Source organism: Vanrija pseudolonga, chromosome 3, assembly GCF_020906515.1.
Source record: "Vanrija pseudolonga chromosome 3, complete sequence".
NCBI lineage: Eukaryota > Fungi > Basidiomycota > Tremellomycetes > Trichosporonales > Trichosporonaceae > Vanrija > Vanrija pseudolonga.
Window position 1 is genome coordinate 1,761,557 of NC_085851.1, and position 27,860 is coordinate 1,789,416.

At 62.0% G+C, this 27,860-nt stretch overlaps 8 protein-coding genes and 3 non-coding genes across 11 annotated transcripts; 2 read left to right on the top strand and 9 right to left on the bottom strand.

Annotated features, from left to right (window-relative positions):
• Positions 1 to 24: 24 nt before the first annotated feature.
• Positions 25 to 1,654, top strand: fap1_0 (L-pipecolate oxidase; the record flags this gene model as incomplete). The annotated part of the gene is made up of 6 exons (XM_062770776.1): positions 25 to 61; positions 99 to 206; positions 265 to 275; positions 334 to 434; positions 487 to 988; positions 1,044 to 1,654. 6 exons carry the CDS (start codon positions 25 to 27, stop codon positions 1,596 to 1,598), a joined length of 1,314 nt encoding a protein of 437 aa, XP_062626760.1. The 3' UTR covers positions 1,599 to 1,654.
• Positions 1,655 to 2,295: 641 nt separating this feature from the next.
• Urb1 (Nucleolar pre-ribosomal-associated protein 1) lies at positions 2,296 to 8,219 on the bottom strand (the record flags this gene model as incomplete). The annotated part of the gene is made up of 4 exons (XM_062770777.1): positions 8,070 to 8,219; positions 7,878 to 8,026; positions 7,387 to 7,831; positions 2,296 to 7,349 (listed from the first exon to the last, which is right to left on the bottom strand). Exons 1-4 carry the CDS (start codon positions 8,200 to 8,202, stop codon positions 2,296 to 2,298), a joined length of 5,781 nt encoding a protein of 1,926 aa, XP_062626761.1. The 5' UTR covers positions 8,203 to 8,219.
• Positions 8,220 to 9,306: 1,087 nt separating this feature from the next.
• Positions 9,307 to 14,634, top strand: LOC62_03G004248 (uncharacterized protein; the record flags this gene model as incomplete). The annotated part of the gene is given in 4 exon segments (XM_062770778.1): positions 9,307 to 9,951; positions 9,970 to 11,286; positions 11,321 to 11,542; positions 11,587 to 14,634. The coding sequence occupies 4 exon segments, from the start codon at positions 9,307 to 9,309 to the stop codon at positions 14,632 to 14,634; spliced, it is 5,232 nt and encodes a 1,743-aa protein (XP_062626762.1).
• A 155-nt stretch (positions 14,635 to 14,789) lies between these two features.
• Positions 14,790 to 16,753, bottom strand: LOC62_03G004249 (uncharacterized protein). Its single transcript, XM_062770779.1, has 2 exons — positions 16,617 to 16,753; positions 14,790 to 16,577 (listed from the first exon to the last, which is right to left on the bottom strand). Exons 1-2 carry the CDS (start codon positions 16,687 to 16,689, stop codon positions 14,944 to 14,946), a joined length of 1,707 nt encoding a protein of 568 aa, XP_062626763.1. The 5' UTR covers positions 16,690 to 16,753; the 3' UTR covers positions 14,790 to 14,943.
• A 695-nt stretch (positions 16,754 to 17,448) lies between these two features.
• Positions 17,449 to 17,531, bottom strand: LOC62_03G004250. Its single transcript is given in 2 exon segments — positions 17,449 to 17,484; positions 17,495 to 17,531. It is a non-coding gene; the product is annotated as a tRNA-Thr (tRNA).
• A 281-nt stretch (positions 17,532 to 17,812) lies between these two features.
• Positions 17,813 to 17,909, bottom strand: LOC62_03G004251. The gene is given in 2 exon segments: positions 17,813 to 17,858; positions 17,873 to 17,909. It is a non-coding gene; the product is annotated as a tRNA-Ser (tRNA).
• A 12-nt stretch (positions 17,910 to 17,921) lies between these two features.
• Positions 17,922 to 18,013, bottom strand: LOC62_03G004252. The gene is given in 2 exon segments: positions 17,922 to 17,957; positions 17,976 to 18,013. It is a non-coding gene; the product is annotated as a tRNA-Ile (tRNA).
• A 19-nt stretch (positions 18,014 to 18,032) lies between these two features.
• LOC62_03G004253 (uncharacterized protein) lies at positions 18,033 to 19,623 on the bottom strand. The gene is made up of 5 exons (XM_062770780.1): positions 19,043 to 19,623; positions 18,822 to 19,005; positions 18,697 to 18,786; positions 18,323 to 18,657; positions 18,033 to 18,285 (listed from the first exon to the last, which is right to left on the bottom strand). The coding sequence occupies exons 1-5, from the start codon at positions 19,522 to 19,524 to the stop codon at positions 18,192 to 18,194; spliced, it is 1,185 nt and encodes a 394-aa protein (XP_062626764.1). The 5' UTR covers positions 19,525 to 19,623; the 3' UTR covers positions 18,033 to 18,191.
• A 190-nt stretch (positions 19,624 to 19,813) lies between these two features.
• Positions 19,814 to 20,992, bottom strand: SPBC2A9.02_1 (putative protein; the record flags this gene model as incomplete). Its single annotated transcript, XM_062770781.1, has 2 exons — positions 19,814 to 20,919; positions 20,959 to 20,992. 2 exons carry the CDS (start codon positions 20,990 to 20,992, stop codon positions 19,814 to 19,816), a joined length of 1,140 nt encoding a protein of 379 aa, XP_062626765.1.
• A 1,098-nt stretch (positions 20,993 to 22,090) lies between these two features.
• Positions 22,091 to 24,017, bottom strand: LOC62_03G004255 (uncharacterized protein). Its single transcript, XM_062770782.1, has 4 exons — positions 23,580 to 24,017; positions 23,442 to 23,522; positions 23,387 to 23,420; positions 22,091 to 23,144 (listed from the first exon to the last, which is right to left on the bottom strand). Exons 1-4 carry the CDS (start codon positions 23,867 to 23,869, stop codon positions 22,278 to 22,280), a joined length of 1,272 nt encoding a protein of 423 aa, XP_062626766.1. The 5' UTR covers positions 23,870 to 24,017; the 3' UTR covers positions 22,091 to 22,277.
• A 1,435-nt stretch (positions 24,018 to 25,452) lies between these two features.
• SPAC1002.16c_1 (putative transporterc) lies at positions 25,453 to 27,611 on the bottom strand (the record flags this gene model as incomplete). The annotated part of the gene is made up of 7 exons (XM_062770783.1): positions 27,447 to 27,611; positions 27,059 to 27,384; positions 26,895 to 27,011; positions 26,459 to 26,767; positions 26,142 to 26,397; positions 25,794 to 26,088; positions 25,453 to 25,757 (listed from the first exon to the last, which is right to left on the bottom strand). Exons 2-7 carry the CDS (start codon positions 27,226 to 27,228, stop codon positions 25,453 to 25,455), a joined length of 1,452 nt encoding a protein of 483 aa, XP_062626767.1. The 5' UTR covers positions 27,229 to 27,384; positions 27,447 to 27,611.
• Positions 27,612 to 27,860: the final 249 nt, after the last annotated feature.

Genomic DNA, 27,860 nt, shown 5'->3' on the forward strand with positions numbered 1-27,860 from the left:
ACAGCAGCACAGAACGAACGAAACATGGGCAAGAAGACGCAGGTTGTCATTGTCGGCTCGGGTGGGTGGTGGACGTCGACCGGCGGCGCTGACGGCAGGGTGCGTGGGCATGTCCACGGCGCTGTGGATGCTCGAGGACGGAAAGTACGACGTGACGATTCTGGAGAAGAGCGTCGTGATTCCTGCGCCTGACGCGGCGAGCACGGGTGAGTGGGGCGGGGCGTGGAGAGCTGGGCTGTAGGACTGCGCGCTGACCATCTGCAGACATCAACAAGGTGAGCACAGCGCCACCGGCCGCGACAGCTGGAGCCTGCCAACTGACCTCCTTTCCAGATTGTTCGCTCGGGCGACTACGCCGACCCGATTCTCGCCAAGCTCTCTGTTGAGGCGATCGAGTGGTGGCGCAAGCCCGAGTGGGAGGGCGTGTACCACGAGTGGGTCGGGCTGGGGCTAGGGCTTGCTTTGACGGCGGCTGACACGCCTCAGATCCGGCATCGTCTGCCTCTCCAGCGTCAAGGGCACCAAGGGCAACGACTTTGTCGAGAAGGCGTACCAGAACTGCGTCGACCTCGACCTGGGCGCGACGCTGCTCCGCTCGCCGGCCGACGTGCGCTCCGTCTTCCCCAAGGGGCTCAAGACGGGCCTGTTCGGCGGCGGAAAGGGCTACCATAACTGCGTGGGCGGGTGGGGCGAGTCTGGGCGCTCGGTCGAGGTCGGGCTCAAGCGCGTCGCCAAGCTCGGCGGCAAGATCCGCGCCGGCGCCGAGGTCGTCAGCCTCAAGAAGAACGGCAGCAAGGTCGACGGCGTCGTCCTCGCCTCTGGCGAGGTCGTGTACGGCGACCTGGTCGTGCTCGCCGCTGGCGCGTGGACTCCCGCACTCTGCGCTGGCGACAAGGTTCCCCTCCCGCCTATTGTTGCCACCGGGCAGTCGGTCGCCTTTGTCCAGCTCACTCCCGAGGAGGCCGCGCTGCACTCCAAGACGCCCATCGTGAGTTGCGCTTGTTTACGGCGTCAATCAAGCCCGCGCTAACCCCCTCGCGTAGGTCTTCAACCTCGACAACGGCTTCTACTGCTTCCCGCCCAACAAGGACGGCATTGTCAAGTTTGCCATCCACCACTACGGCCACACGAACAACGTGACTGTCGGCCCGCCCGGATCGACCGAGCAGGTGTCCCTCCCGCTCACCAAGCTCTCGCCCGAGGGCGAGAGCGGCGCGATCCCCGTCGACATGGTGCGCCGCCTGCGCACGGCGCTCGCCGACGTGTACCCCAACCTCGCGAAGAAGCCCTTCTTCGACACGCGCCTTTGCTGGTACTGCGACACTGTCACGGGCGACTGGCTCATCGACTACCACCCCAACTATGACAACCTCGTCCTCGCCACCGGCGACTCGGGCCACGCGTTCAAGTTTGCGCCCATCATCGGCCGCGAGATCCTCGCCATCATCGAGCGCCGCGCCGAGCCCGTGTTCGCTGACCGCCTGTCCTTCTCGCCCACTGCCTTCGCCGGCGCCGACGTCCGCGTCGGCAAGCTCGAGGACCTGAGCGCCTGTGTCAAGTGCACCGGCAACGACCTGCAGCCCCCCGCCAGGCTGTAAGTGCAAGCAGCGAGACGGCATTGCGGCGACCATGAGAATAGCATACTGCATTGGAGAGGGCTTGAGGGCTTCTGGACATCTTGAACTTGTTGTTATTGATGCAATTGACGTTTTTGCGCCAGGCGACGGCGGCATGTGGCGGGGGAGGGTGGTCAGGATGGGCGTGGCACCCGGCGTCACCAGGCCTCTCCAGTCTTGGGCATCAGTCTCTTACCTGACAGCGCGCCCTCTGCGGTCCATGAAGACTCTCTACATGGGCAGGGAGCCTGCATGGGCCATTCAACCGAGTCTGAACAGCGACTACCTACCTCCCTCCCCTTCCTCCCGTCTCCTTCCTTTACGTCATCCAACCTTCCCTCCCAAAAAGAAAACTTTTGCTCTGGCAAAAACCACGACACCCAGGATTCCCATGTGGTCCCCCACCATGGTACTAACTAGGCGGTACTCAGCTTGACTTCGCAGATCGGACGGGATGCGGTATTTTCTGAGTCCTATGGCCGTGGATATTAGATGTGTTTTACAGCCATTATGAATTTGCGACCTGCAAATGCCTGTGCTCACACAACAGAGTTGTGGCAGTCTGGGTGGCATCGGAACTGCGCCCTCCAGGACGGCTTATGCCAGTCTTCCTTTCGACTTCTTGCTTCTTTTCCATCCCAAACCCATGCAAGTTCATATCTAATGTACATATCTATCATCACAATCTCCGCGCCTCGCCACGCGCCCACTGTCCAGTCCTCCCGTCCAGCTTGGCCATACGCTGAGCAAGCACCTTGACAGCCTGGATCACGCCAGCATCGACAGCTCCTGGGGGAAGCAGCAGCGAGATGCGGAACAGGTTCTCGGTGATGCTACCGGCCAGCTCGCCCTCAATGGGGATACCCTCGACGAGAGCAGGGAGCGTGGCAGACGCCGAGGCCGAGTGCGGCAGGAGTGCCAGCCGGAGAGCAATGTCTGAGAGCTTGAGCAGGCGCTCTGCACTGGCATTGGCCGATGCCGCGACAACAAACTGCTCCGCGTCCTTGACCCAGCGAGTGCGACTGGCGTCCTCGACCTTGGGTGCCGCCGAGGCAATCGCGTCCTCCAAAATATCGAGGAGGGTCTTGCGCACCTGCTCTGAAGCCGGCCGGGTGGATGCCAGGTCCCATTGGGTACGCAGCCACGAAACAAGAGACGAGGAGAGCAGCGACCTCGCACCAGCAGGGATGCGAACCATCGAGTTCATGGCGCCCAGGATGTTGTTGCGCAACGGCGCGTCGAGGGACGACTGGAAGAGCGACGCCAACAACGACCACGTGTTACGGCGTGCGAGGATTCGCCAGTCGGCCTCTGTACGCGCACCATCCTTCAAGAGGCGAACGATGAACGCACGCTCGCGCTTCGCGCCGTCACCGGAGGCGTAGAGCATGCCGTACAGTGCAGGAACGTCGGCAATGTCAAGCGTGGGGCGCTGCAGGAGGAAGCGCGAGGACAGGGGGTAGAAGAAGGAACCGGGGAAGGCGATGGCGCGGAGGGAGTGCACGATGAACAGGGCGATGAGGGGAGGGAGACGGGGCTGCTTGGGCTCGTCTCCATCCTTGGCCTCCGGCGCTGAAAGGGCGTGCGACACAAGCTCCAGAGTGTGAATGACCTGGAGTTGCTCGTGGAACTGGGCAGTCTTGATCAACTCGGCCGACTTGGACAGAGTGTATCCCGCCACAGTCCTCATGCCGACATCCCTGCTGGTAAGAGCGCAGACAGCGAGGCCAAGCACGTTGGAACGCAGGATCTCGACCCAGTCCAGGCCAGACAACTCCTCTTGCAGAGCGGCAGTAAAGAGCGCAAGGACGAAGACGGGGTCGTAAACGTCGTCGTTGGGTGGAGTCGCCTTGTCATCCGATGGGTCGGCGTTGTGGGCTCCGGGGGCAAAAGTACGGCGGAGAGGGAACGCTGTGCAGGATGCAAACACACGGCCGGCGTCAAGCGACGTAAGGGCGTCGAATGCGCGGTGGCTCACCGCACCAGCAGGCGACCAGTGCTTGAGCACACTGGTGACACTCAGCTTACGCTGTGTCTCGAATGCCTGGAAGAGCGATAGGAGCAGGCGGTCGGCGGTAGACAGTGTGCCACGGTAGAGAGGCACTAGGGGCTCGATGAAGTTCGGTTGACACGACACGTAGGTTGACGCAAGGAAGAGGGCATGCAGCAGGCGGATGAATCCGAGTCTCTGGGCACTGTCGGCACTCGGGAGGGCAAGCTTGCTGATAGCCTTGGAGGCGACCAGAGCTTGGAGCTGCTGACGAACGAAGCCCGCCTTGAGCATCGCCTTCGACGAGAGAAGCGCGCCAAATTCCATCGCCTCGGGGACGTCCAGACGCTCGTTGACAATGGCAGTGATGGCCGGTTCGGCAAAGTTGGTGTTGACCTCAACCCGGATGGCGGACCCGGCCTTGATCGCCTCGGTCAGGGCGGCGATGGTCTGAAGCTCTCCACCAGCCAGTTCGTCGCCCGATGAAAGGCGGCGCGTGGCGAACTGGAGGCCAAGGTCAATCAGGATTGTGATAGCCGAGCTCAGGTTGGCATCCCTCGTGTCGGCGAGAGCGGCAGCCGTCTGAGCCAGGGGGAGGTCGAATGAGCTGAACAGTATCGTTCGCAGCGCGCGGTTGATCTCATCGGGGTACGATGACAGCTTGCAGAGGAGAGTTTGCGCCGCAGCGTGCTCAGTGCCGGCGAGAGTGGCGTTCGAAAGAGCAGTGACGGCAGCGCCGATAACATCGCCGGCCAGCGATGCGGGGATGTCGTCGAGTGCCGCGACTGTTGGAAGGATGCGAGCGTCCGTCAACCAGGTCTTGTGCTCACCCAGAGCGGCCTCGAAAGCGTCGGCGGCTGAAGGAGACAGGCTGACGAGAACCGACAGCAGGTTGTACGCGTCGCTGTCCTCCTTTGAAGCCAGGTCTGTCACAATCGAGGAGCTGATCTCAACGTTGAGACGGCGGCTGAGGGACGAAGCGACGGTTGCCTTCAACAGAGTGAACACTGGCTTGAAGGCACCCAGTGCGAGGAGGTCGGCAAGGCATGGGTAGACAACCTCGGGAGTGGCAGCTTCGACCAGCTCGCCAAGAACAGATGATACGAGAGTCGCGTTGCTGGTTTCTGCCACACCCGACTTTCTCTTCTTCTTCGACGAGCCACCGGTGGCCCGGCGGATGACGGCCTGCAGAGCCTGGCTCACCTGCGAGGGGGAGAGGAAGGGGACCCAAGGCAGTAGGACAGAGAGGGCCAGCTCATCCGCCACCTTTTTGGCTTCGAGTAGGCCGACAGATTCGAGCGCAAAGTGCTCTGCCAGAGCCCGGTCGAACGAAGCCGCAGGGTTCAGCGCCTTCGAAAGGGCCAAGATGTGCTCGCGCAGCTCGTTACCGGCGTCACTCAGGAAAAGGTCGCGAACATCCGTGTTGTTGAACACAGCGCTCTTCAGTCGCTGCGAAACTGCCGACGTGGAGCCGCGGACGCGAGCCACAGACGCGGCAAGCAGACGCAGAATAGCAATCTGGTGGTCGGTAGGTTGAGAAGCGGCAAAGAAATGTGAGAGGAACTGGCTTTGAAGCGCGCCCGTACCCTCCGCGGCCGTGTTGACGAAGCGCGCGAGCGCCGCCAGCTGGGGCACCGCACCCGAGGCGAAGGACGTCACACACTGGCGCTCAAACGACCGCTCGATATAGTCCGCCTCGTCGACCAGCTTGGGAGTCTCTGGGTCCACGGGGGAGATAGCCTTGGCCTCAAAAATGACGTCGAGGTCTGAAGTCATGAGCCCAACAATCTCAGACAAACCGTGACGTGGCTGTCCGGCGTCCTTGGCGGCCTGGACAGTGGCACCGATACGGTCAACGATCGCGGCGACGAAGTCCTTGCTTCCCTGCTTGCCAAGGAGGCCGATCACGACACGGCGAAGGTAGTTTATGACCACAGCTGCTGCCTCGGTGGCAATGTGCAATCCCATGAGCTTGGCGTGGAGCTGCTCGCACATGGTGAGAAGGAGTGGTGAGGCAACTTCCCGGCCGCTAAGGTCCGGTACCACGGCCGCCGCCTCTTCGATGTACTTGTGCGGCGCCTTGGTGACGCGGCGAACACAGTCATCGAGGAACGACAGCAGGTAAATCTGCTGCGCGATGAACATCGGGCCAGAGACGGTGTCCGAGATGCGCGGCAGCGCGTTGAGCCAGATCTGGAGCTCCACGCTGTCGTGTTCAAACAGCAGCGATGACGCGAGAAGGCGATGGAGCAGAGTAGTCGTCATGGCGTTGGTGACGCTGTTACGAGTGCTGAGGTGGAGCTGAAGAATGTGGTACAGGTAGGTGTACTGCGATCCTGCGGCCTTGTTCGTCCATGACCAGTCGCGAACTTCACTGAGCAGTCGCAGCACGTGCAGCTGGGAGAGAGCCTCAAAGCCCTCGACGTCTCCTCGAGAATGACCGAAGCCACCGCCCATGCCGACGGTTCCAAGGGTACCGATCGATCCCACCGAGCCAGAGTCACTGATAACCGAGCCTTCACGTGCTTCTCGGCGAGCGCGGCGCTCGGCACCGGCGCTAGATGAGGAGACGAGGAGCTTTCCGACGTCAAACTTGGCCTCGCCCGTCAACGAAGGAAGGGTCTTGTAGTAAAGGCCAAAGAGTCGTAGTGCCGTTTCCGTGAGCATGGCAGAGCGAGCAGCCACTGAAGGCTCCACCTCGTCGTCTTCGTTTTGGGGACGAGCCATGGTCGAAGACTTCTGGGCAAAGGCGACAATCACGCTAACTTCGGGCACACGGCGGCGGCACTCGAGTTCAAGCTCGCGGGCGCGAGCCACCCAAGGGCCGTCGACGCCTTCGTCGAGCTCAACCGCAATCGAAGCGAACAGAGCCTGCACAGCTGCCAGCTTCTGGAGGCCGCGGGCAAGCGCCAGTGATGTGACGTGCTGCACAAGGGGGCTGGCGTTTTGGAGACCCTTGGTGAGGTGCACCTTGGTCAGGGGCGATGGAAGGACCGACTCGACAATAACCGACACGGCTGGCGGTTCCGCGCGAGGTGGCATTGACAGGCCGTCGATTCCGCGCGGCGCCGGCTGGTTGAACTTCTCGCGGGCAGGAAGGGGAAGGGATACAACGCGGCCAACGTACGCCATAGTGGCGATCCACTTGGTGTCCAGGCGGGGTTCAAGCGACAGAGCAGAGTGGGGCCAGTAGTCTGCCACGAGTTCGGGCATAGCCTCGAACATCTTGATCACCCAGCCGCCCACACGGCCCTCGTCGTCGACGGTGCGGTTGCCCAGGCGCTTGACCACGTTGGAGAGGATGCGGTTGTGCAGGCCCTTGCGCCTACGGACATCCGCATTCTCACGACTGTTGCCATCGTCCTCGACCTCCTGTCGTGGGTACCAACCCTCGTCGGCGAAGCAAATGCCACGGGACGGGTCGGTCGTCACTCCCTGAAGGAAGCCCTCGGCGATCTCACCGACCGAGCGGCCCGAGACGGGGTCAACAGCACCGCGCTCCAGAAGCTGGGAGATGTTGAGGATCGCGGCCTCGTCGAGCAAGGTCAATGAGATGCGGCGGGCAATGCCCGGTGGAGGGCCTGATATGGACGCCCACATGGCAGACAGTACACGGTAGACGGTCGTCGGGGGATCCTGCGCGAGGCCAGAGTAGAGGTGGGGAAGGATACCCTTGGCGAAGGTGTGGAAGGGGGCAATCGGGAGGAGAGGGAGGATGAGATCAATGGCGAGGTGGCGGATATCTGGCCAGTTAGCACAGAACCCAAGAGTCAAACTGACCTGGGCGGTCCAGTGGGTCCTTGTCACCATACTCGACCGCGCCTTCCTTCGTACGCCGCCTCATGCCGAGCATCTTGCCGATACCCTTGACAGAGCCACCCTCGGTGATGCTGGCCCAGACGCGGGTCGCAAGGCGTCCGCGCGCAGTGCCACCCATGAGGTTGGCCGGGTCGGGCGCGTCAACATGGACAGCTGCCGCAGCGAGGCTGAGGCCCGCGAGGATGTTCTCGCGCTTGCCTGACTGAAGGAGGCGCCCGAGCTGAGTCGTTAGCAAGGGTGACGGCTCCATCATGCCACCCACCTGTTCATCGTACTGCTCGGCAGGTGCCAAGAGCTTGTTGACGATGCCAACGGCCTGGGTGCGGAAGAAGGGGAGAGGTGTGATGATACGGAGGATAAGGGCGAGGAGTAGCGCAGCGGTCTCGGCGAGCTTCTCATTCTTGGTCTGCAAGGTCAGCTATATGTGCTGCTACCGAGGGTAGGCTCCTCACCTCCTCGGCGCTCTTCCATGCGTTGAAAATCTCGTCAGCTGTCGGCGACGCGTCGAGGTAGTGCTGAATGATGAGGACGGTAGCGTGCGTGATGGGGAGAGGAAGGGCCGAGTTTGACGTCAAGATCTGCTGGTGGAACGATACCAGTGCTGAGGGGTTAGCTGGGCACAGCGCATGTACGACGCAACTCACCTTGCCTGGTGCCGGTCGCGAGGCCATTGCGGACCGCAACCCCAGTTGGGAACGACTTGGTGCCCGGCACTGGCTTTTGGACCAGATCGGTGCGGTTGGTGGGCTCATCGCCACGCTTCCTCTTCGTCGACATGGTGAGGAAGTGTTGGGCCGTGTGTCGAGCAGCAATGTCAATGGTCAAGTGTCGTAGCAGTTGCTCGACCATCTCGACGTCAAGGCTGACCCGAAATCTCAACACGGTCCGGTGCACGTGACTTGACTCTCCACGTGGTCCACATGGAAGTCGCATGGCTGATCCCTGAGCTGCCAGGATGACGCCTCTGCCCTGTTTGGCTCCATCCGACGTGACTGATTTGTCTCGCCCATCAAGACATCCAGCCATCTCGACTCCTGAGACCTTCATTCGACTCCAAGGGTAGGGAAACCATAAGGCCATGGGGCTAGGCGACCCAACGGCAGCACAAGGCCGCTCTCACGTCTGGAACTGGTCAAATGACGCCCTCCCCTGACAACCCCTGCCACCCTGCGAGCGACATTGAGAGACGCCTGTAAAGTCAATAACACAGGGACGTCAGCCAGTCAAGCCAGCACAGACGCCATGGACCACCACTGGCGAGCGCCTCCATCACCGCCGCCGCCATCGCTCGCAGATTGGATCACAGCCGGTTTGGCTTTGGCGACTGATTTCTTTGTCTACTTTGCACCAACCAATCCACCTCCTCCATCTCCATCCTCCATCCCCCATCTTCTCTTGTCACCAACACAACATCCTGTCAACAACTCTCTTCTACTGCATATCACTCTTGCCAACCTCCCGTTGTTTGTTTGTCTCCTATCGATAGTGGTGGACGGGTGCTCGCCTGTCATTGCCGTCACCTGTGAATATAACAACAACACACCAGTCACTACCACCCGGGGATCCTCATCTCCGTAGGTGATTGGTAACCCGTTCAACATGCTCGCCAGCCCATCGACGCCGCCTCGAGGCAACAACAGATACAGCTCTGATGCTCTCGTCGGTGGCTACGGTGTAGCAAGCACCCCCAACCGCGGCTCCCCCTCGTATCAGCCATCACCTCAGCGCTTGCCTCCTGTCTCACCTACTCGACAGTCGCCGGCCCAAGCATCACCGTTACACATGCCCCTCTCCCCTCCCCGTGGACAGGCCCCCCCTCTGCAGCAGGGATATCAAGCTCCCACATCTCCTCCGCAGCGTCTTCAGCTTCATCAGCCCGGGATGAACACTGCTGCACCGGCCCCACCGGTCTCCACTCAATCGACTGCCTTCGGTCTCCGTCCCACCCACAACCTCTCGCCTGCTCGTTCCAACGGGTTCCCATCGTTTAGCTCCTTCAACCAGCCCGTGATCCAGCAGAAGTACGCACCGGCAGCGAGCTCGCCTCTCAAGCCCCGTCCTCAGAACCGCAACTCGGCGTTCGAGGATGCCCCGTCGGACGGAGACGTCTTCAACGACCGCCTGTCAACTGGCGAGTGGGAAATCGCTAGCCCGAACAAGGATATCAGGCACTCAAGGAGCTCCGAGTGGCTTAAGCGCATCTCAAGGTCGACTGGCAACACAAACTCCACAGAGAGCGATGATGAGGACGAGAAGCTCCGGCTGCCTGCCGACCACCCCCGCAGCAACGGCGCGGGTGTGGTTCGTTCTCCATCGGGGGCCGCAAAGGGCCTTGGCGCCATTGTACCATCGCCCAGCAACACGTCGCTGACCCCCCGCACGGAGGACTCGTACACGGCGCAGTTCCCTAACCCTCCCAATATGCCCTCTCAGCAAGCTGGACCCAACCCAAACTACAACACCGGGAACTCTGCCAATGGGTACTCGCCTGCAGCTGTTCAGCAGAGAGCGTACACGGACGGTCAGGTGGGCCCTTCTCCTCAGAGAAACAGTGCCCCTCCTCCTCCGCGACCTCAACCGTGGCCCGCCCAGGCTTCCCCCGGTCAGCCCCAGCACGAAGTCGACCAGAATCGCCTCTCCAATCCTCTGGTGGATCCATTCGGAGTCCAGCACTCTAGAAACTCGGCGCTGCTCGCCGCCTCGACCGGTGGCATGGTCATGCTTCCCAGCACTGGAGGCAACTATCTTCCTGGTAAAGGACCTGGCGAGGACGGATCCAAGAAGAAGAGGAGGCCCCAGTCGTATGTCCCTCCTCGAACCAGCCAGGCGTCATCGTCGTCCAGTGGTTATTTTCAGCCAGACTTCAGCCGTCCTGCCAGCCGCCCTTGGACCAACTCGCCATCTCCCGTCGAACGCTCCACCTCGCCCACGACCAACAACTCGCGTGACGAACAAACCCCCAAACGGCGGACACACGCCCGCCGCCACTCGGATGGCGACGTGCTTCTGTCACGACAGGGTACCCTCTTCCATCCTGCGGCTGATGAAGCGAGATCTGCGCAGGAACTCGAGATCATGCTTGGCAAGCCCCGCTCGAGACGCCTGTCTGCCAACCGTCTCCTCCCCGCCCCAGATGTTCCATACGAGGACAAGGTCCGGCTCGAGGCCAGCAAGAAGAGCAAGGCTCGCGTCGAGCTTGACGTTGTTCTTGAGCGTGAGTGCGTGATCGAAGGCGGCGAACTCCGAGGCCGTCTCGAGGTCGTTGTCCGCGGCGGTAAGCGCACCAAGGACCTACGCGTCGGTGCCGGCAAGATTCGCGTGCTCGGCTTTGAAGAGATGCCAGGACATGGGGCCTCGACATTGCGACACATCTTCTACCAGCACCAGTACCATCTGCCCGTCTTCCAAGAGACTGCCAACGGCCCACGAACCAGCTTGTTTGGCAGCGGTTCGGACGAGGAGGGCTTCCGCCTCGCCAACGAGGGCACTCACGCCATCCCCTTCGCTGTTCCTCTCCCACTTGGTGGTGGTGCCAAGGGTTCGTACACGGCACCCGGTGGGAAGGGACCCGTCATCCGCTACGTCGTTGTCGCCAGTGTCAAGCTCCACATCCCGACCAAGAATAAGCGCGCCATCGCGCACTTCTATCGACCGGTCGTCATCCTTCCTTACCATAACCCTGCTGTTGCTCTTGGACCACTGCGTTCTCCTCTTTTCGCGCAGACTGATGGGACGCTTGGATGGGCTCTTGGTGGTGAAAAGGGACGTGTGTCTCTTATCGCTACCCTCGGTCGTCAGATCTGGGTGGCAGGCCAGCGAGTATGGGCCGAGATCACTGTCCAGAATGACAGCAACAAGAAGGTGAGCAGTGACAAGGAACATGCCTAACAATCAGATCACCAAGTACTCTGCAGCTGTGATTCAAACCGTCGAAACGTGGACTACCGGTGGCAAGGGTGCCAAACCGACCATCGCTACCGTTCGTAACAAGATCTCCGAGGAAGTTGTCGAGGCAGACTTCATGGACGTCGGATCTGGTCACGTTACTGGCAAGGGTTGGTGGACCGGCTTGGAACCCGGAGAGTCGAACCGCTGGGACATCAGCGTTCCTATTCCCGTAAGCGGACTTTTGAGTCGGTCAAACGGGTCTGACATTTGCAGTCTGGATACTTGTCTATCCCACGCTCGAGGTTCATTGAGGTGTCCTACGTGCTGAGAGTCACCATCAACAACAACATCTACGTCGATGTCCCACTGGAGCTGATCAACTTCCTGTCGGTCGACCCTCCTCCCATGCCCAGCGATGTGCGCCGTGCGATGAACCGTCTTCCGGTGGCCACGACCCCACCACTGCCTGCGGGGGCCGCAGTTCCTATTGCTGGACCTTCCCGCGACCTCCGCGGCCCAAACCAGGTGTACGGTGTTGATGCCCTCGGAATCTCGTACGTGCGCCAGCATGTGCGCGACGACTCGGCAGGCAACATGTCGGCTGCCAGAACCAGCTCGACAACCTTGCACCTTGACAACATTGCTGGGCCAATTGCCTCGGTCCAGCCCGGCTACACGGGCGCAGACCTGTCGCCCCGCCCTCAATCACCTGGGTCGATGTACTCCAACGAGCGGGGTGCTGCGTCGGCTGCTCACAGCATGACTCGTGCCAAGCAGCTCACCGCTGAGCACCGAACGTTATCCGAAAGCGGTCACAGTATCGATGACGAGGAGCGCAACCACGTCTTAGTGGAGGCCAACCGACGCGAAGGCCGACAGCAGAGCTTAGCGGCCTTGGAAGCTGATAATGAGGAAACAGAGTGGTTAAGCAACCGCAACTCGTCTTCCACTCAGGACGCCAACAGCTCGGGCTCCCACGAGCTCCGCCCCAAATCGGCTGAGAGTGTCCACGAGGCCGAAGAAGGCGGACAGCACTCGGACGCTGAAGAGAGCGGCGAGAGAACTCCAGTGGTCACTCCAGCGCCACCCTTCCGCTCCAGCTTCCTCCCTCACATCAGCGAGGCTGAGGAGGAGGACGACGACATGCTGGAGGAGGTCATGTCCTCCGTGAATGGTGACAACCAACGCGGCAAGTTCTATGACGACGACGATCGCGACGAGCTCTCGAGTGACCTGGCTCCGGTCACTCCGACGTTGACCAGACAAAGCCCGTTCCTTCTCGACGTTCCCTCGCCGCGGTTGGGTCAAGAGGACCCTGCTCCACGTCGTAGTCTGGAGGAGCGACTGGCCTCTGCTGTTGGTCGACCTCTCCCCGCCTCACCTGTGACGTCGTCGTCGACCCACGGCGCCACTTTGGCAGCACCTGAGAATGAAACAACGAGAGACCGTCCTAAGAGCGTCGACTACGCCGAACCCATCTACATTGGGGACCTGAGCCAGGAATTTGATCACGACCCGGGATATGACGCCGATATTGTGAGCGAGGGCCACTCCACCGTTGGCGGACTTCCGTCGCCCCGGGCATTCGGTGGACGCCGAGAAGGTATCAAGCATTCGCTCTCACTGCCGCTTGCCTCCTCCACCAGGGACGGAATGCCAGTGTTACCGTCGCCTGGGTCTGCCCGTGACATTCACTGGGGCCCACAGTTCCGCTCTGTCTCCGGTGTGTCGGCTTCCAACCTGTGGGTTGACGTCGAGCCTCCTGTCAAGTCACCAAGCGCCATGACGTTTGGTGCCCAGTCGCAGCCAAACTCTCAGCCTTCCAGTTGGTCTGGCCACTCGCCGAATGCGCCGCACGAGGCGACAATGGTACAGGGCCCGGAGGTGCCGGCGGCGGTGCCGGTTACGAGCCAACTCCACCGCGACCACGAACACCGCAACCTCGCGGCCATGGCAACGGAGATTCAGCGTGATCATGAGGTGCGCAATCTGGCTGGCGCTGCCCAAGACGATGACCAGGATTACGGTTCAGAGGAGGAGCTTGCCCCGCCCAACCTCAGTGGCCTCCAACGCGTCTTCACTGGCAGCTCTGATGACAATTCCCCCTCTGTTCAGAGCTTCTTCACTGCCAACAGTGGTGAGGTGGATGCGCGTGACGAGGACGAGGCCATGCCTCCCTTGGCCCCTGCTTCCGAGAGCGCCAGCTCGGAGGACCACGCCACAATCGAGTCACCGACCATTCCATCGGCCCCGACCTACAACCCAACGCCTCCCGTGTACACCCTCCCTCTGCCTCCTCCTCCCGATGGAGCCAAGCGGTCGTCGATGACTGTTCCTGATCGTTTCCGCCCGGCGCCGCCTCCTGCCCCGTTAAGCGAAGACTCTCACGACTCGCACTACGCGCCTTCCATGGCCTCGACGGCTCATGGCAGTGAGGTGCTCCCGAATGTCAAGAACAAGATTGCTGCGCTCGAGTCGCGTGAGGATGCGCTTCGCAAGTTTACTGTGGCGTCCAGTATTGGTCTCGAGCCTCCTACACCGCCCGCTGCGTCATCCCAGGCGCCTGGGTCGAAGCGTCGTTCTTACACCGCTGCTCTTGGTTCGCCGCGCTCCGGTGCACTGTCGTCTCGATCTCCCGGACCGCGCGCGCCGCGTTCCCCGCAGTTTGGTCTCGACGAGCTCAGTGATGCGAGCACGAGTGCATACGTGGCGCGTCATGTATACGCCGAGTCAATCGACATGGGTGCCTTGTCTACTCCGACGACACCCACTGGCCCAAAGTGGCAGCACCGTGCCGCGCCGTCCTGGGACAACAGCACGAGTGAGGACCTGTCCTCTTCCGCGTCCAAGCTGCTCTCCCGTGCCCTCAGCTCGAGCAGCTCGAGGACGAACAGCACGACCGCTACGGACGTTGAGCTTGCGCTCTCATCGCCGGCCCGCTCGCCCGTGATTGGCCCCCGTGGTCCGCGTCAGCCGGGCTGGACCAAGACGGGTGTCGCATCTACCGCTCTTGCGGCCCTCGCTGCCGAGTCGTATGGGTCTGACGCCAAGGCTCCCGAGCCGAGCTTCAGTATTCCCCGCCCGTCGTACAGCCCTTCGCCGGGCCAGACCCCGACCAAGGCCCCTTCGCCCCTGCCGTTAATCAACAGCGAGTCCGCCTCCCTCGAGAGTGTCTCGATGATGAGCCACGGTCTTCACCCTGCCGAACGGCAGCCACTCAGTGTCCAGAGCACGGGCTCGAGTGGCTTCGGCAGCACTGGCTGGACTGGCGGGTCGATGAGGCTTCCCCCTGTTGGCGGTCGTGCTCCCAACTACAAGTGAAATGGACAGTGAAGTAGAGTGAGAGAAGTGGATACCTTAGAAGCCGTGCTACTACTTACTACATTGTGCAATGCTATACCTGTAACATTCTTGGTCGGATGGGCCGTGGCCATCGGCAGTGGCCGCATATGAGGACTTGCTGATACTTCGCAACATCACCATGCACTCGTAGCATCACACTCTAATCATATGCAATGCCCCTCCCCTCGGGCTCCTCTCTCTCAGATATTATGGGCCACTCTGTATGCGCTCGGCGCGGGCCGGATGAACTATCGTCTCGTCGTTAAATCTTGCGTGAGCACCGGGCATCTACTTGCGACTCCGCCCGCGCTTGCTGGGGCTCTTTTTCTTGTCGCCGCCCCCGTCGAGGAGCTTGTCGAGCTTGTCGCGCGACAGCCCGTAGTCGAGCAGGTCGTCGGGGCTAAAGTCGAGCAGGAGGGCCGCGCCAAACTCGTACCACTGCTGCCGGAGGTGCCCGTCCGCGCCGCGCAGGAAGGCGCCCATCTTGGGCCGGAGATCGGGCGCGAGCTGCATCCACACGCCGACACGCTGCTCCTCGTACTGGTCGTGCAGGGTGAACAAGGTGCGCAGCGGCGTCGGCGGGCCCTCGAGCTCGCTCTGGCGAGTCGACGTCGACGCCGTCTCGTCGTCGTCGTACTCGTCGTCCTCGTCATCCGAGGCGTAGTGTCCGTTCCCGTTACTCGTGCCGTTTACACCGTTTGTGCTGCCATGCTGGTGGTGCCCGTCCTCTCCGTCACTCTCGTCGTCTGCCTCGTCGCTGTCGTCAACGCCCAACCAGTCCTCGCGCACCAGCTCGTCGACGAGCACGCCGCTGCGGTGGTGCTGGATGAGCTCGGTCGCTGCGCTGAGGCACGAGACCAGCCCTGCTTCGGCCTTGTCCTCCCATGCAATGTCGTCGTCGTCCTCCTCGCGGTCTCCCTCGTCGTCGCTTGCGGTCAGGAGCTCCTGCGCGCGGCGCGTAACGGCGTCCATGGACAGCGAGACCAAGCTGAAGGCGAGGTCGGTGGCGAGGAGGTTGACTTCGAGCGCCACACGGAACGAACGACACCGCTCGCGCTCGGCACGGTGCTTCGAGTCGAGCACGCTCTCCTGCTGGGCGGGGGAAGGCAGCCGCTCGACACCCGCAACACACCCGGCGTAGATCCCCAGCAGGGCGTGTGCCCGCGCCGCGGCAGTCTGGTCGAACGGCGCAGAGGCAGAGTTCCGCCGCGTGCGTCCCGTGTTGAGCCTTGCGGCGGCGTTGACGCTCTCGACAAGGCTTCGCGCGTGCTCTAGGATCGGTGCGAAGGAAGGCGCCACCACCGTCGGTTCACTCGGCTCCGCGTCGGGGAAGAGGGACCCGAGGACAGCCCGCTCGACGGCGAGCACGGCAGCCGTGACGTTTGGTGGTGGGTGATGGAGGGCGCGAAGGGTCGGGAGGAGAATAAACGTGCCCTCGAGGCACTGGCGAAGTGCGGCGTGTATGTCGCGGCGCAGGGCGTCGGCGTCGTCGGCAGCGTCGCTGTTGTCGGTGATCGGCGTGCCGCCACACGCACAGAGGAAGCGGGCGCACAGCGCCGCGCCGCAAAGGAAGGCGAGAAGCATCTCGCCCGTCGCGATGACGATCTCGATCTCGGCGTCCTCGCCGTCGTCGTTCACGTCCGCGTCATCCTGGAGCGAGGCGACGGCCGCGCGGAGGTCGGTGGCAAACGCGCCCACGGCGCGGAGGGCGGCGATAAGCGCCTTGCCGTCCACGGGGTCGGGGCTATGCGCTAGGCTGACGACGGGGTCGAGCGTGCTTGCCGAGGGGAGTGTGGGCGCGCTGCTGCCGTTGCCGTTGGAGCTGCTGCTGCCTGCGAACAGGGAGCCGACGGCGCGCGTCAGGCCGCCGAGCGACGAGCGGAGGCGCGACTTGGACTTGCTTTTCGAGGATGAGGCTGCTGCTGTACGTTGTTAGCGGCGGCACACCGCGCCTTCCTTACGGTGCGCGAAGAGGCCGTCGAGGGTGGGGAGGGTCAGCGTCCAGCTCGTGTCGAGCGGGGTAGCGTCGACCATCTGGGCAGAGCTACTCGCTGCGTTGTGCTTGCTGGCTTGAGCAAAGTAGACAGACGGACAAAACGGGTTTGGGAAAATCGCGAACCAAAGTGACTCAACTGCATTGAGCAGCGTCACGCCGCCGCCGCCGCCGCCGCTTGGCCTTCCTTGTTCCCGTTGCAGCACGCATTCATTTCAGGCACCGCCACCGTCATGCTGCAGCGTAATCTCGGGTCAACTGCCGGTATCTACCGAATCCCTGGAGCGCGTCAAAAAAAGGCCTGGGTTGGACTTGTTGCACCTTAAATCAACTGGGGACTGGGGTATGTGCTTGCTGTGTACGAGATCTGGCAAAGTGCATGGCAGTATGCATGCTACATTGCTGGCAAGGTTGTAGAACGAGCTTGTCCGCGGGTCATGCGATCACGCTGCGGCGCTCTCACAACATAAAAATGCAGCGCGCACAGATCACCGCCGCTTGCCGGATCCGGAGCCCAAGGAAAGCCCACCAATCTTCCAACTTTTGTCTCGAGATCTGGCCTCGACGAGCTGGCTTTTGCAGTTTGTATGTACCCTCAACATGGCTGTGGCGTTGTGGTGAGCTCCGCCTGGCAGCACAAGGGAGCAGAGACAGTGCACACCACGCGACAAGACAAGCGCCTCCCCTCCAGCCCATTTGTCCGCCCGGCCCTTCCCTCCTCTTGCTCCTCCTCGACCTCGCCCTCGCCCTCCTCTCCAACAACCCTGGAGGGTAAAAACGTTGAGCTCGCGCTCCTACGCTGCCTTCTACCCGAATCGAACGGGTGACCTTTCCATAGCATGTCCATACTAGTGGAAAATTCTAGCCACTGAACTAAGAAGGCGGACGTGTCTGGATGGCAGCTGAGGGGGTATGAGGGTGTCAGTGAGTGCCCAACCAGAGATCGGTGCTGGAAGGCGCGTGTCTGACTGATCCGATGCACTGCGAGTTCAATTCGCATGTCCGCGTCCCTATCGACCGAGTGAGAGGGTTGTGGGACGAATCATATCGAATCATTAGGTCGAGGGAAGGAAGGTAAGGCACGTTGGCGTCGAAAAAAAAAAAAAAAAAAAAACTTCAAAAATCCAACACCCCAAATCCTAATGACATTAGCAAAACGATTAATCAGGTGCGACTGGGACTTGAACCCAGGCGGCCGAAGCCAAATGATGACCTAGAATCGGATTCTAATCATTCCCCTTAACCACTCGGGCATCGCACCAAGAGACCAATCTGACCACTGACAGGATCGAACTGCCGACCTTTGCATTACTGATAACCATCGAGTTATTAGTACAATGCTCTAACCAGCTGAGCTAAGCGGCCTTGGATGTTTTCTGAGCGGCCGGGTTGTCCATGGGGCGTCGTCTCGCGAACCCACTGCACACTACTCATGGCTCTCTGCCTGTCCAAAACCTCCACAGCCTTCACGCACAACTGAATGCATAGCATCTAACTTTGGCTTGCTCACTGTCACCCTTCACCTGCGCCGTGCCGCACTCTCCTACGCAACAGGGTTGCCACCGTCCAGGTAGCTCGCGAGGCGCGAGTATTTGCGCACGACGGGGCTGTCGAGGATCGAGTCGGTGGGGTTGAGGCTGAGGTCAGTCAGTGTGGCTCTGGCAAACGACTCACTAGTGCGAGTTGAGGAGGTGGCCAGTGTGGTTGAGGCGCTCAAAGATGCGGCCGGCAAACTCGCCAGCGGTGAGCGGGAAGGTCGCGACGTCGCCCTCCTTCTCGTCGTCGGCAATAATGTTGGGCGTATCGCCCTTGGGGATGGGCGCGTATCCGAGCACGCCGAGCTGGCTGACCCAGTCGCCGTGGTTGGCAAAGTGCTCGATGTGGCCAAAGGGGGGCGGCGCGTCCGGCGTGCCACTCGAGGGGTCGCAGAAGTGGTTGGCGGCCGATGCGAATGTGTAGATCTCGACCTTCTTGAGCGCGTGATGCGGGAACTCCGCAAGAAGTTGGTCCTGCATGGGTTAGATGAGCCAGACTGGGATAGAACCCACGATCATTGCCGTGACAATGATGCCGCCCTGGCTGTGGCCGATGAGGACGACACGCTCGAGGTTGGGGTCAAGGACAGCGTCGCGGAGGTGCTGCCGGGGTGAGCTTTGCCAGCGTCCCGACTTACATCGTATCCAATGCGGATGTCCTCGGTGATGAGACGGTAGTCGCGCTGGAGGATACACTCTCCGAGATCGAAGAGCATACCGAGGGAGCGGTTGAGCACGGCGGTGACGGGGCGGCGGAAGAGGGTTTGGAGGCGATTGACTGCTACCTGGGCACCCGAGCCAGTCGTGCAGATGCCATTGACACTAGAGGTCAGCTGGGTTCAATCCCCACGCCACTCACAAGAGCCACTTCTCCTTATCAGCGTTCGGAGCGTTGGCCACGCCGGGGGCGACCGATTCGCGCGTGTCCGGGCCCTGCAGGGCAGAAGCAATGCGCACAAACACCACAGTGGCGAGCACCGCGCCGATGAGGAGGAACGGGATGCCGCCGATAAGCCCGATGACGATGAGGATAGACAGAACGAGGGAAATGACGAGCATGAGCACCTGCGCAATGATGCCCAGCAGGCGGATGTCACCGCGCGTGTCGGACATGGGGAGGAAGATGGCGGGGATCTGGTACGCCGTGCGCAGGGTGAAGCGCACGTCCTTGCACAGCAGCTTCCATGGCGACTGCTGGAAGAGGAACGGGCCATCGGAGTGCTGAATGATGTACTGCACGTCCCACGACGCAATGGGGTACTTGGTGGTCGTGGGGGCGGGGTTGGTGGTGGTGGCCTTGGTGGCCGTGGCCTTGCCGTTGGTGGCGGGCGTGCTGGCCATTGTGGCGAGCTGCGGGGGTTAGGGTTGTGAGAGAGTGAGAGGCAAGAGTGATCAAGTGGATCTTAAGTAGTGTGCCTCTGCGTGTCGACAAAGTCTGAGTGGACTGCCTTGCTGGAAGTTGACACTTTCCGCGCCCTCTGTCAATGGTTTCAGGCACAGCGTGTGACCGCCCATGACAACAGCCGCGGAAACGCGCAGCAGCATCAACACCCACTCCGCCATTCCCGGCACTACACGCATTCACTTCGATGCATTGATTCTATTTCACAACTAGATTCTGGCCGCACGACTACTGACCAGGAAGCTCCCAGCCACCCTCGGCGCCGTCCTCGACGCGGACAGGCCCCGGGCCAAAGACAAAGTTGCCGTCGGGGGCACGGCCGCGGTTGTGCGAAGCGGTCCAGTTCACATCCTCCTTGATGCTGGCGAGGAATGGCTCGTTGCCAGTGTGGGCCGGTTTCCAGCCGAGACGGCGCGAGTGGACGGCGCGCGCGCGCGAGTTGGAGCCAGGGTACTGCGACCCGCCAATGTACTTGTCGATCTCGTCGTCCGAGAGCGGCTTGGGCGTGGGGGACTCGACGAGGCCCAGCGCGAACAGCTGGGCGCCGATCGCCTCATACGCCTGCAGGAGCGAGTACTCGCCCGTCTCGCCGAAGAAGTAGCCGTTCTCACCGTGGTCGCCGGGGCCGGGGGCCGTCGCCTGGCGGTACACGAGGGCATACAGCTCGGCGACGTCGTGGATCTCGACGTTGGGCCACAGGTTCTTGCCCTCGCCGAACTGGGCGGGCACCTTGCGGTCGATGCCAATCCGTGTAACGTACGACACCTGTTGCGACTGGGCGTTGGCGAGGCCCTTGTCCGCGAAAACTGTCTGCGAGATGCCATAGATGGTAGCCGGGATAACAATATACGAGAACGCGTATCCGTCCGTGTCGGCGGCCTGGACGGCGAGATCGACTCCGCGGTGGATACGCGCGGGCTTGAGGTCCGAGATGGGCTTCAGCGGGGGGTTGGCCGTCGGGTCGGCCTCTGCGTCGGTGAAGATTTCAGTGCCGGCGTACGCTCCCTTGGCGTTGTCGGCGAGCACGCCCGTGCCGGAAGTGTGGATGATAATGGGGCGCGTACCCGTGGTCTCATGGCGCACCTTCAGGCCGCGGAGGAGCGCCTGCACTGCGCCGAGGTCGTCCGCCTCGGCCGTGTTGATCGTCACATCGTGCGCTGAGGCGAGGGCGGACAGCTGCGAGTGGTCGCCCAGAGAGCCCTGCACCGCTGTGATGCGTGCGTCGGCGGCCTCAAAGCCGCTCAGCACTGCGGGGTTGCGCGCGAGGATGGTGATCTTTGTGTCCTGGTCGACGGCCTTGAGGAGGGCCGAGAGGACAGAGGAACCGATGTAGCCTGGGGATGTTAGCGGGTGGGGCGTGGCGCCTCACTCACCGGTGGCACCGAGGAAGAAGATGGAGCGAGGCATTGTGATGGTGCGTTGGGTGGGGGTGGGTTGTTGGTAGAGAGGGTTGGAAGCTGTTGGAGGCTTGGTGAGGCTCAACGACACACAATCTCGGCCTCTTAAGTACATCAAGAACCCCGTATCGCGCGCTAGCAAGTCGTCGTGACGACAGCAGAGCGTCATGCCGCCGGCAATGATCATCCTGCATCTTACAAAGCGGGTTCGTGGCTCGGCACCGAAGCCGCGCGCTATCCGGGCAGTGGCAGCAGAAGGCACAGACCAAGTGCCACCCCAACTCCCTCCCCCACCCATGCATCAGCAGAGCTGCACCACGCGCATCGGTGGAGGTTTGTAGGATCAGCCCCGCCACGCTGACGGCCAAGAGCGGAGTTACCGCCGCCCAAGGTCCGACGCCGTGCTGGTGTCCGGGCATCTGCGTTCTGGATATCGCGCGGCGTGGAATCGCCGCAGGAAGTGGAGGGCGAGCGCGATACCGGGCTCGCACCGACCTCCACTGAGCCTCGGTACGCACCACCGCGCGCTCAGTCATCGAGTGCCGCGCGCGTACGGTGCGCCTTCTTGTTGTTGCCCGAGTAAGCCTCGGCGTGTGAGACCGCGTCTTGGCGGGGCTCCCTTCTGCCAGCCTCGGCCACTCGGCGCGCCCTCCGGCTGTCCAGCTGCCCGGGCAGAAAGCTGGCTGGGATACCTTGCAGTCCATGGTGTTCCACGTTGCTGACGACCGGGCGAGGTCCTCGTCATGACCATCAGCGACAGTCAGCAAGGAGGATATCGCTGCCGACTCCTGGCCACCTCACCTCCCTCACCGCCGTCTATCCCCGCACCCTCCCCCACTGTCGCCGACGCTTGCGCCGGTCGTGCCGACGCGGTCCCCGTCACATCGGCGGCTCGTTCGGTACCCCAGCAACTCTGCCTCCCAATTGACAAAGTATGTACTTACCTAACGGGTATCCCACGAAACGCCCTTGCCACCTGCTGCCACTTTTGTGCTGCTAGCGTCATCCACAAACCCCACAAAACACATGCGCCTTTCTTTTTCACATCGCTCCACCAAACCACGCACCCCCCAAACACCACGACTCTGTCCACTCCTTGCACCCACACTGTCATCGTAAAGGATGCATTAAACGAGCGAGGGCGGCAGGGGTCATGCCAAATGGGTAGATTGTCCACAACGGTTTAAGGGGGATGGTATAGACTATGGCAAAGCAATGCCGATAATGCGTTCAATGCCTAATGCAGGGGGCGAATGCAATTGAGGTCTTGAAGAAGCGCGATCTTAATCAAGCGCTTAGAAGACGGCGACGGCACCAACAACGACACCAATGACGGCGACGGTCGAGGCAATGAGGCCGGCCGAGCCGACGAGGGGCTTGGCACCCGAGGGCTTGCTCGAGGCGCCAGCAGAAGCACCGGCAGAGGCAGAGGCACCAGCACCGGAAGCAGCCTTGTCACCCGAGGCCGAGACACCGCTCGAGGCAGCGGCGCCCGAGGGAGGGAAGGTGGGGACGGCAGTGGGGGTGGTGACAACAGCCTGCGAGGTGGTGCCGACGGCAGCGACCGACGAGCTCTGGCCGACGAGGAGAGTGGGGGCAGCAGTGACCATGAGGTTCTTGAAGTCAACACCGTTCGAGATGGTCGAGTAGGTGATGCAGTTCGAGGTCTTGGGCCAGAAAGCAGGGCCGGTGGGGGTGACGGTGTTGCCGACGGTGAAACGCGAAAGCGAGTCGGTGTAGCGCTGACGGAAGGTCGAGGTCGAGCCGTCAGGCTGGGGGTAAAGGCCGGGGGGAGCGGCGTTCTCACCCTCGCAGAAGGTGAAAGTGTTGTTGGAGGAGTAGAAGTCCTCAATGGCCATGACGAAGCGGCAGCCCATAATGTCGAGCTGGTGCTCGCACATGAGCGAGGCGGGGACACCGGCAGTCTCGGCCGTGCAGATACGGAGACAGAACTGGTCAAAGCCAATGAACGACATCCACTCCTCGTAGAAGACGTCGGTCTTGCCGTCGACAATGTTCGAGGTGACGTTGCCGCCGATGGGGTTGCCGAGGTTCTCGGCACCGTGGGGGTCGAGCTCACCACCAGAGTCACCAGCGGGGATGTTGACCTTGGTGCCGTCCCAGAAGCCGTAGATCTGGACGTAGGCAGGGGTCTTGATCACCTGGAGGATGGGTCAGTGACTGTGTGGCTGTGGCTTTGGCGCGGGGAGCGGGAGTAGGGGTAGGCGCCGGTGCTACGGGCCTTGCCTTCCAGCCACATTCCGCATTGTGTCACTGCGGCGGCGTCTATCCACGGGCGCAGTTCACGCGTTCACACTACGAGGTGCTTGGCGGCGGCATCATCATGCAGATTGAAGGGGCCCGGGAGCAGGACAATGCCAACGGCGTCGATGTTTGTACTCACGTGAGCAGCGTGGATAGCGCCGTCAGGGATAAGACTGAAGAGCGTTAGCACGCACACGGTGAAAACGAACGAGAACCCGTCGAGCGTGACACGGCACAAGGGGCTGCGTCCGATTGAACCAATGCCGACTGGCCGGCTGGTACTTGCGGGGCAGGCACGCGGAACCACGGACAGACGCGAAAAGCAAACTCACCGAGCGTTGTTACGGGGCTTGGTGCACCACGAGACGACGGTGGGCTCAGTGTTGCCGATGAGCGAGTCGGGTCCGGGCTCCATAGGGCCAAAGAGACAGAAGTCGTCAACACCGTTGAGCGACAGGAGACGCGAGAGCGACGTCTGGTTGACCTGGGCGCCGACGGGGTAGAACTCTGGCTTGTCGGGGTTGGTGGGGCCGTTGGGGTTGTGGGCGACGACGCCGGCCTGGGCGTTGGCGGCCGAGGCGGCGAGGAGGGCCGCGGTAGCGGGGGCGACGAGAGACCACATTGTGTACTGTGGTAGTGATAGGGGGGACGGGGGGGTGGGACAGAGAAAAGAAAAGGCGGCGAAAGAAACGAAGCTTGCGAGATGAGAAGAAGAGAAGAGAAAAGACAGTGGTAGTAGAAGGCGGTGTTGGGTGTGGGAGGGTGTTGCCTTGCGACGAGGGGGCCGAAGGGGGGGCTACGTAGTGGGTGGGTGGGTAAGTATGGGTCAGGTCTGGGTGGGGGGGGGGGGGGGGGACAGGACTGGGCCCAACAGGCAGACTGGCGCGCGGCTGTCCTTCGGGGCTGGCTGGCTGGTGGTGTTCTGGCAGGCTGGCTCTACTGGCCAGGGATGGGGGCCGACCCAGATCAGGAATCCGCTGCAGTCTCTCCTAGCGTCTGGGCTTGCAGCTGGCTGCCTCCCTCCTCTCCTCTCCCGAATCGCCCGTCGCCCGTCGCCCGCCCGTCCCACGCGAAGCCAGCGACGACGTGCGTGCGTGCGTGTCTTGGGCGCCTTTTTTCGTAGACGGGGTAAATGTTTGCAGTGTCGCCAAGCCGCGCGCCAAGACTTCCAGGGCGCGCGGACCGCCCGCTTTAGCCCTCGTAGTGTCTTGGGAACTCTGGCCAACGCGACGAGCCACCCACCGCACCCTGAGACAACCACACCCTTGCACGTTTGACCTCGGCCGCGCGACTGTGCAAGACACAACAACCAACAGCAACAGGTGTTCGCAGCTTGACGGAGAGTATTAGGCTTGAGAGTTTACTGTAGGTCGTATGCCACACGATGGACACGGACACTGGCTGACGACCGCCCGCAGACGCCCCACAGCTCCCGCGCGCATCGATCCGCAGCCGCAGCCGCACAGGGATAGGATCCCTCGACAGGTTTCAGGGGGGCGCGGGGGAGGGGCACACCCGCCGTCATTCCATCACTTGCGCGCGCTCGCACATTGACTTGCTACGCTCAAAGTAGATCCAACTCGCGATGCCAAGAAGCACTGAAGCTGGGTTAAAATTGATCTACGCTGACCTGCTCAGCGCCTGGTGCCAAGAAGCAGTCGTCGTCGCGAATAACTTCGTGTTTGCAGAACCAGGAACTGACCCGCACCAAACCGTTGGCTCGTTGAGATCAGATCCGCAGACTTTCGGCCTGTCGGCCGGACAGCCAGGGCCGCCCGCCGGCCACACCACACAACAGTCGCCGCATGCTTGCCCGCCTGCTCGGTTGCTCGTTGCCAACGGCAACGGCGCTGCTGACTCTAATCGCCAGGTGCCCCAGGGCAAGGTCCGACGTCTGCGAGCCAAACAAGGTGGAGCACACGACAAACAACAGGAAGTTGAGTGGCACTGGTGGCTGGCTGCATTCAGCTCAACCTCGTCCCACCCGTCAGCAAGGTTGACCAGATGCCGACGGGTACCTCTGTCGGGGCCGCTGTGTCAACCCGAGACACAGCGCACAACCCAAGCAATGTTTTGAAACGGCGTTAACCCCTAACGCTCACAGTGCAGACCAAGTCTGTGCTTCCGATGATATGAGCGCTCGAGCCAGTTGAGCAGCCCACAGCCCACTCCATTCCACATACACACCCTCCATACAACGCCAGACTACAGGATATACCTGAACTTTACGCTCTTGTCCCCGAGCGCGCCGTCCTCCTCGGTGAACCCCTCAGTCTCGCTCTCGGCCAGCTTGGCGCGCTTGCGGTTCTCGTTGGCGAGGTAGAGCATGTTGAGGATGGACCAGAAGATCATGGAGACCGCCATGCCGAGCGACACGGACGTGCCGCGGTGGTAGTGGGGCGCCTCGCGCTTGGGGAAGAGCCACGTCGAGAGGATGCCGCCCGAGTTTGTGCTGATGAAGCCCATGGTGATGCCCGTCACGCGGCGGTAGAAGGGCGCGAGGTTGTTGGCTGGACGTCAGCTGTGAACAGGTTGCGGCGACTCACGCATCCAGGTCGACTGCAGCGGCGCAACAGTGTACGCGCCCATGACCTGCAGGAAGAGCGCCGCGTACAGCGCGTGCTGGTGCTTGGGGTTCTTGGGGTCGTGGCTGATGAAGATGGCGTACCCGATCACGCTGACCAGGCTGGCAAGGATGACGAACGGTCCGCGCATGCTGAACCGGTCGCTGAGGAAGCACGACAGGAGGGCGAAGGCTGCGCTGCAGACGTACGGCGGGACAGAGTACAGCTGGACCTTTGTGCCCTTGTAGCCGAGCGACGTGCCGACGATGGTTGGGGTCTGGGGTGTGTGAGCGGTGGCGCGGGCAAAGTACGTCTCGATCCGCAACTCACGAAGAAGGCCATCGAGTAGAGGAGTACTCCCGAGGCGAAGAACTGGGCGAACATGAACCACATCTGCGGCGCCTTGAGCGCAGACAGCACGGCCGAAACGCTGAGCTTCTGCTCCTCGCCCTGTGCAGGCCTGTCGCGGTCCAGCGCAGCAGTGACGGCCGCGCGCTCCTCGGGCGAGAGGTACCACGTGGTCCCAGGGCTACGCGTGAGGAGGCCGAACGCAGCAGCGCCATACACGACGGTGACGATGCCCTCGCTGGCGGTGTGTGTCAGTGAACGATCGGCGTGGGTGAGCGAGGCGGCGCCACAAAACCCACATGATGAAGATCCACTGCCAGCCCTTCTTCCCGCCCAGGCCGTGCATGTTGATAATGGCCGCTGCGAGGAGACCGCTAAATGCGCCCGCGAGCGACGTCGCGCTGAAGAAGAAGGCGACGCGCTTGGCGAGGTCGCGCCGGCGGTAGAACGACGACAGGTAGGTCATTGAGCTCGGCAGGATGGCGCCCTCCGTCGCGCCGAGGAAGAAGCGAGCGGCCAGCAGGCCGGGATAGTTGTGGATAAAGCCCTGGAAGGTCGTTACCAGGCCCCAGAGGATGACCAGCGTCGGGATGAGGATGTGGGGGCCGCTGAGGGAGTCAGCGGGGCAGGCGGCGTGGCGCTGGTGGTCCAAGGTGGCGCCCTCTCGTCGAGGCACCTCCTTCCAGGTCCTCCATTCGGCACCAGAGCACCCACACGACCCCCAGAACCACTCACATCTTCTTGATCGCCAGCGTCAGGGGCAGCTCGGCGACGATATACGGGATGTACGTCGTCGTCAGCGCCAGGGAGTACTGCTTGTCCGTGAGGCCGAGGTCGCGCGAGAGGCCGGCACTGGGGTAATCAGCTCCTGCGCTTCCTCTGGGAAAGAATATACCGACGCATTGGCGTTACCTATGTTGCTTCTATCGAGGAAATTCAAGAAGTAGACGATCGTGATGGCCGGGAGGAAGATACAGTCGAGCTTGAGGAGCGCGCGGCGGAGGTGGCGCGGGTCGGGCTCTCCGGGCGCCATAACGGCCGCCTGGGGCTTCTCGTCGTGGTCAGACATGTCGTGTGGTGTAGTGTGGGGGTGTGTTCGCGCCGCGGCATGTACTGGGCCTCTTATACTCTCGGCCGGTTGGTTTCCGGACGGAAGGCAAGAGGAGCTCGGTTTTTGCTCGATTCCCGGGTCGTGGGTGTTGACTCAGTCGGTCGGCTCGCGTCCCTGCCGAATCAGTCTTGTAATCCCGGCGCACCAACCAACGGCCGGCAATCGCACCCACAGACCCTAAGACTGGACAATAGCAGCGGGTACTTTGCGGAGGCGGGGCGGGGGGACGCCGAGGTCGAGCGAGAGCGAAGGTCAGCGAGCGTCAGCTGCGCTCGCGAGCCAAGACACTTGAACAAAGGCACGCACAGCACACGACCGGGCCCCGTGGAGCAGGTGTCAGCTGCCCTCTACTAGCGCACTTGTGCAGTGGGTCTGTCGCATCTCGTTGCTCGAAACCTTCACCAACACAACTCCGTGAGGATCCCGGCGCTTAGCAACTTGCCGGGAGTAGTGGGTCAGCCGGGCGGACGAGTCCCTGAGTGCCGCTGGGGCTGGCTGGCTGCGGAGAATCGGCTGCAGCCGGCACTGCGGCGCGCCAAGTGGTGGCCGGGTTCTTGGGCTCACTGCGATATGCATGCTGCTGAAGTAGT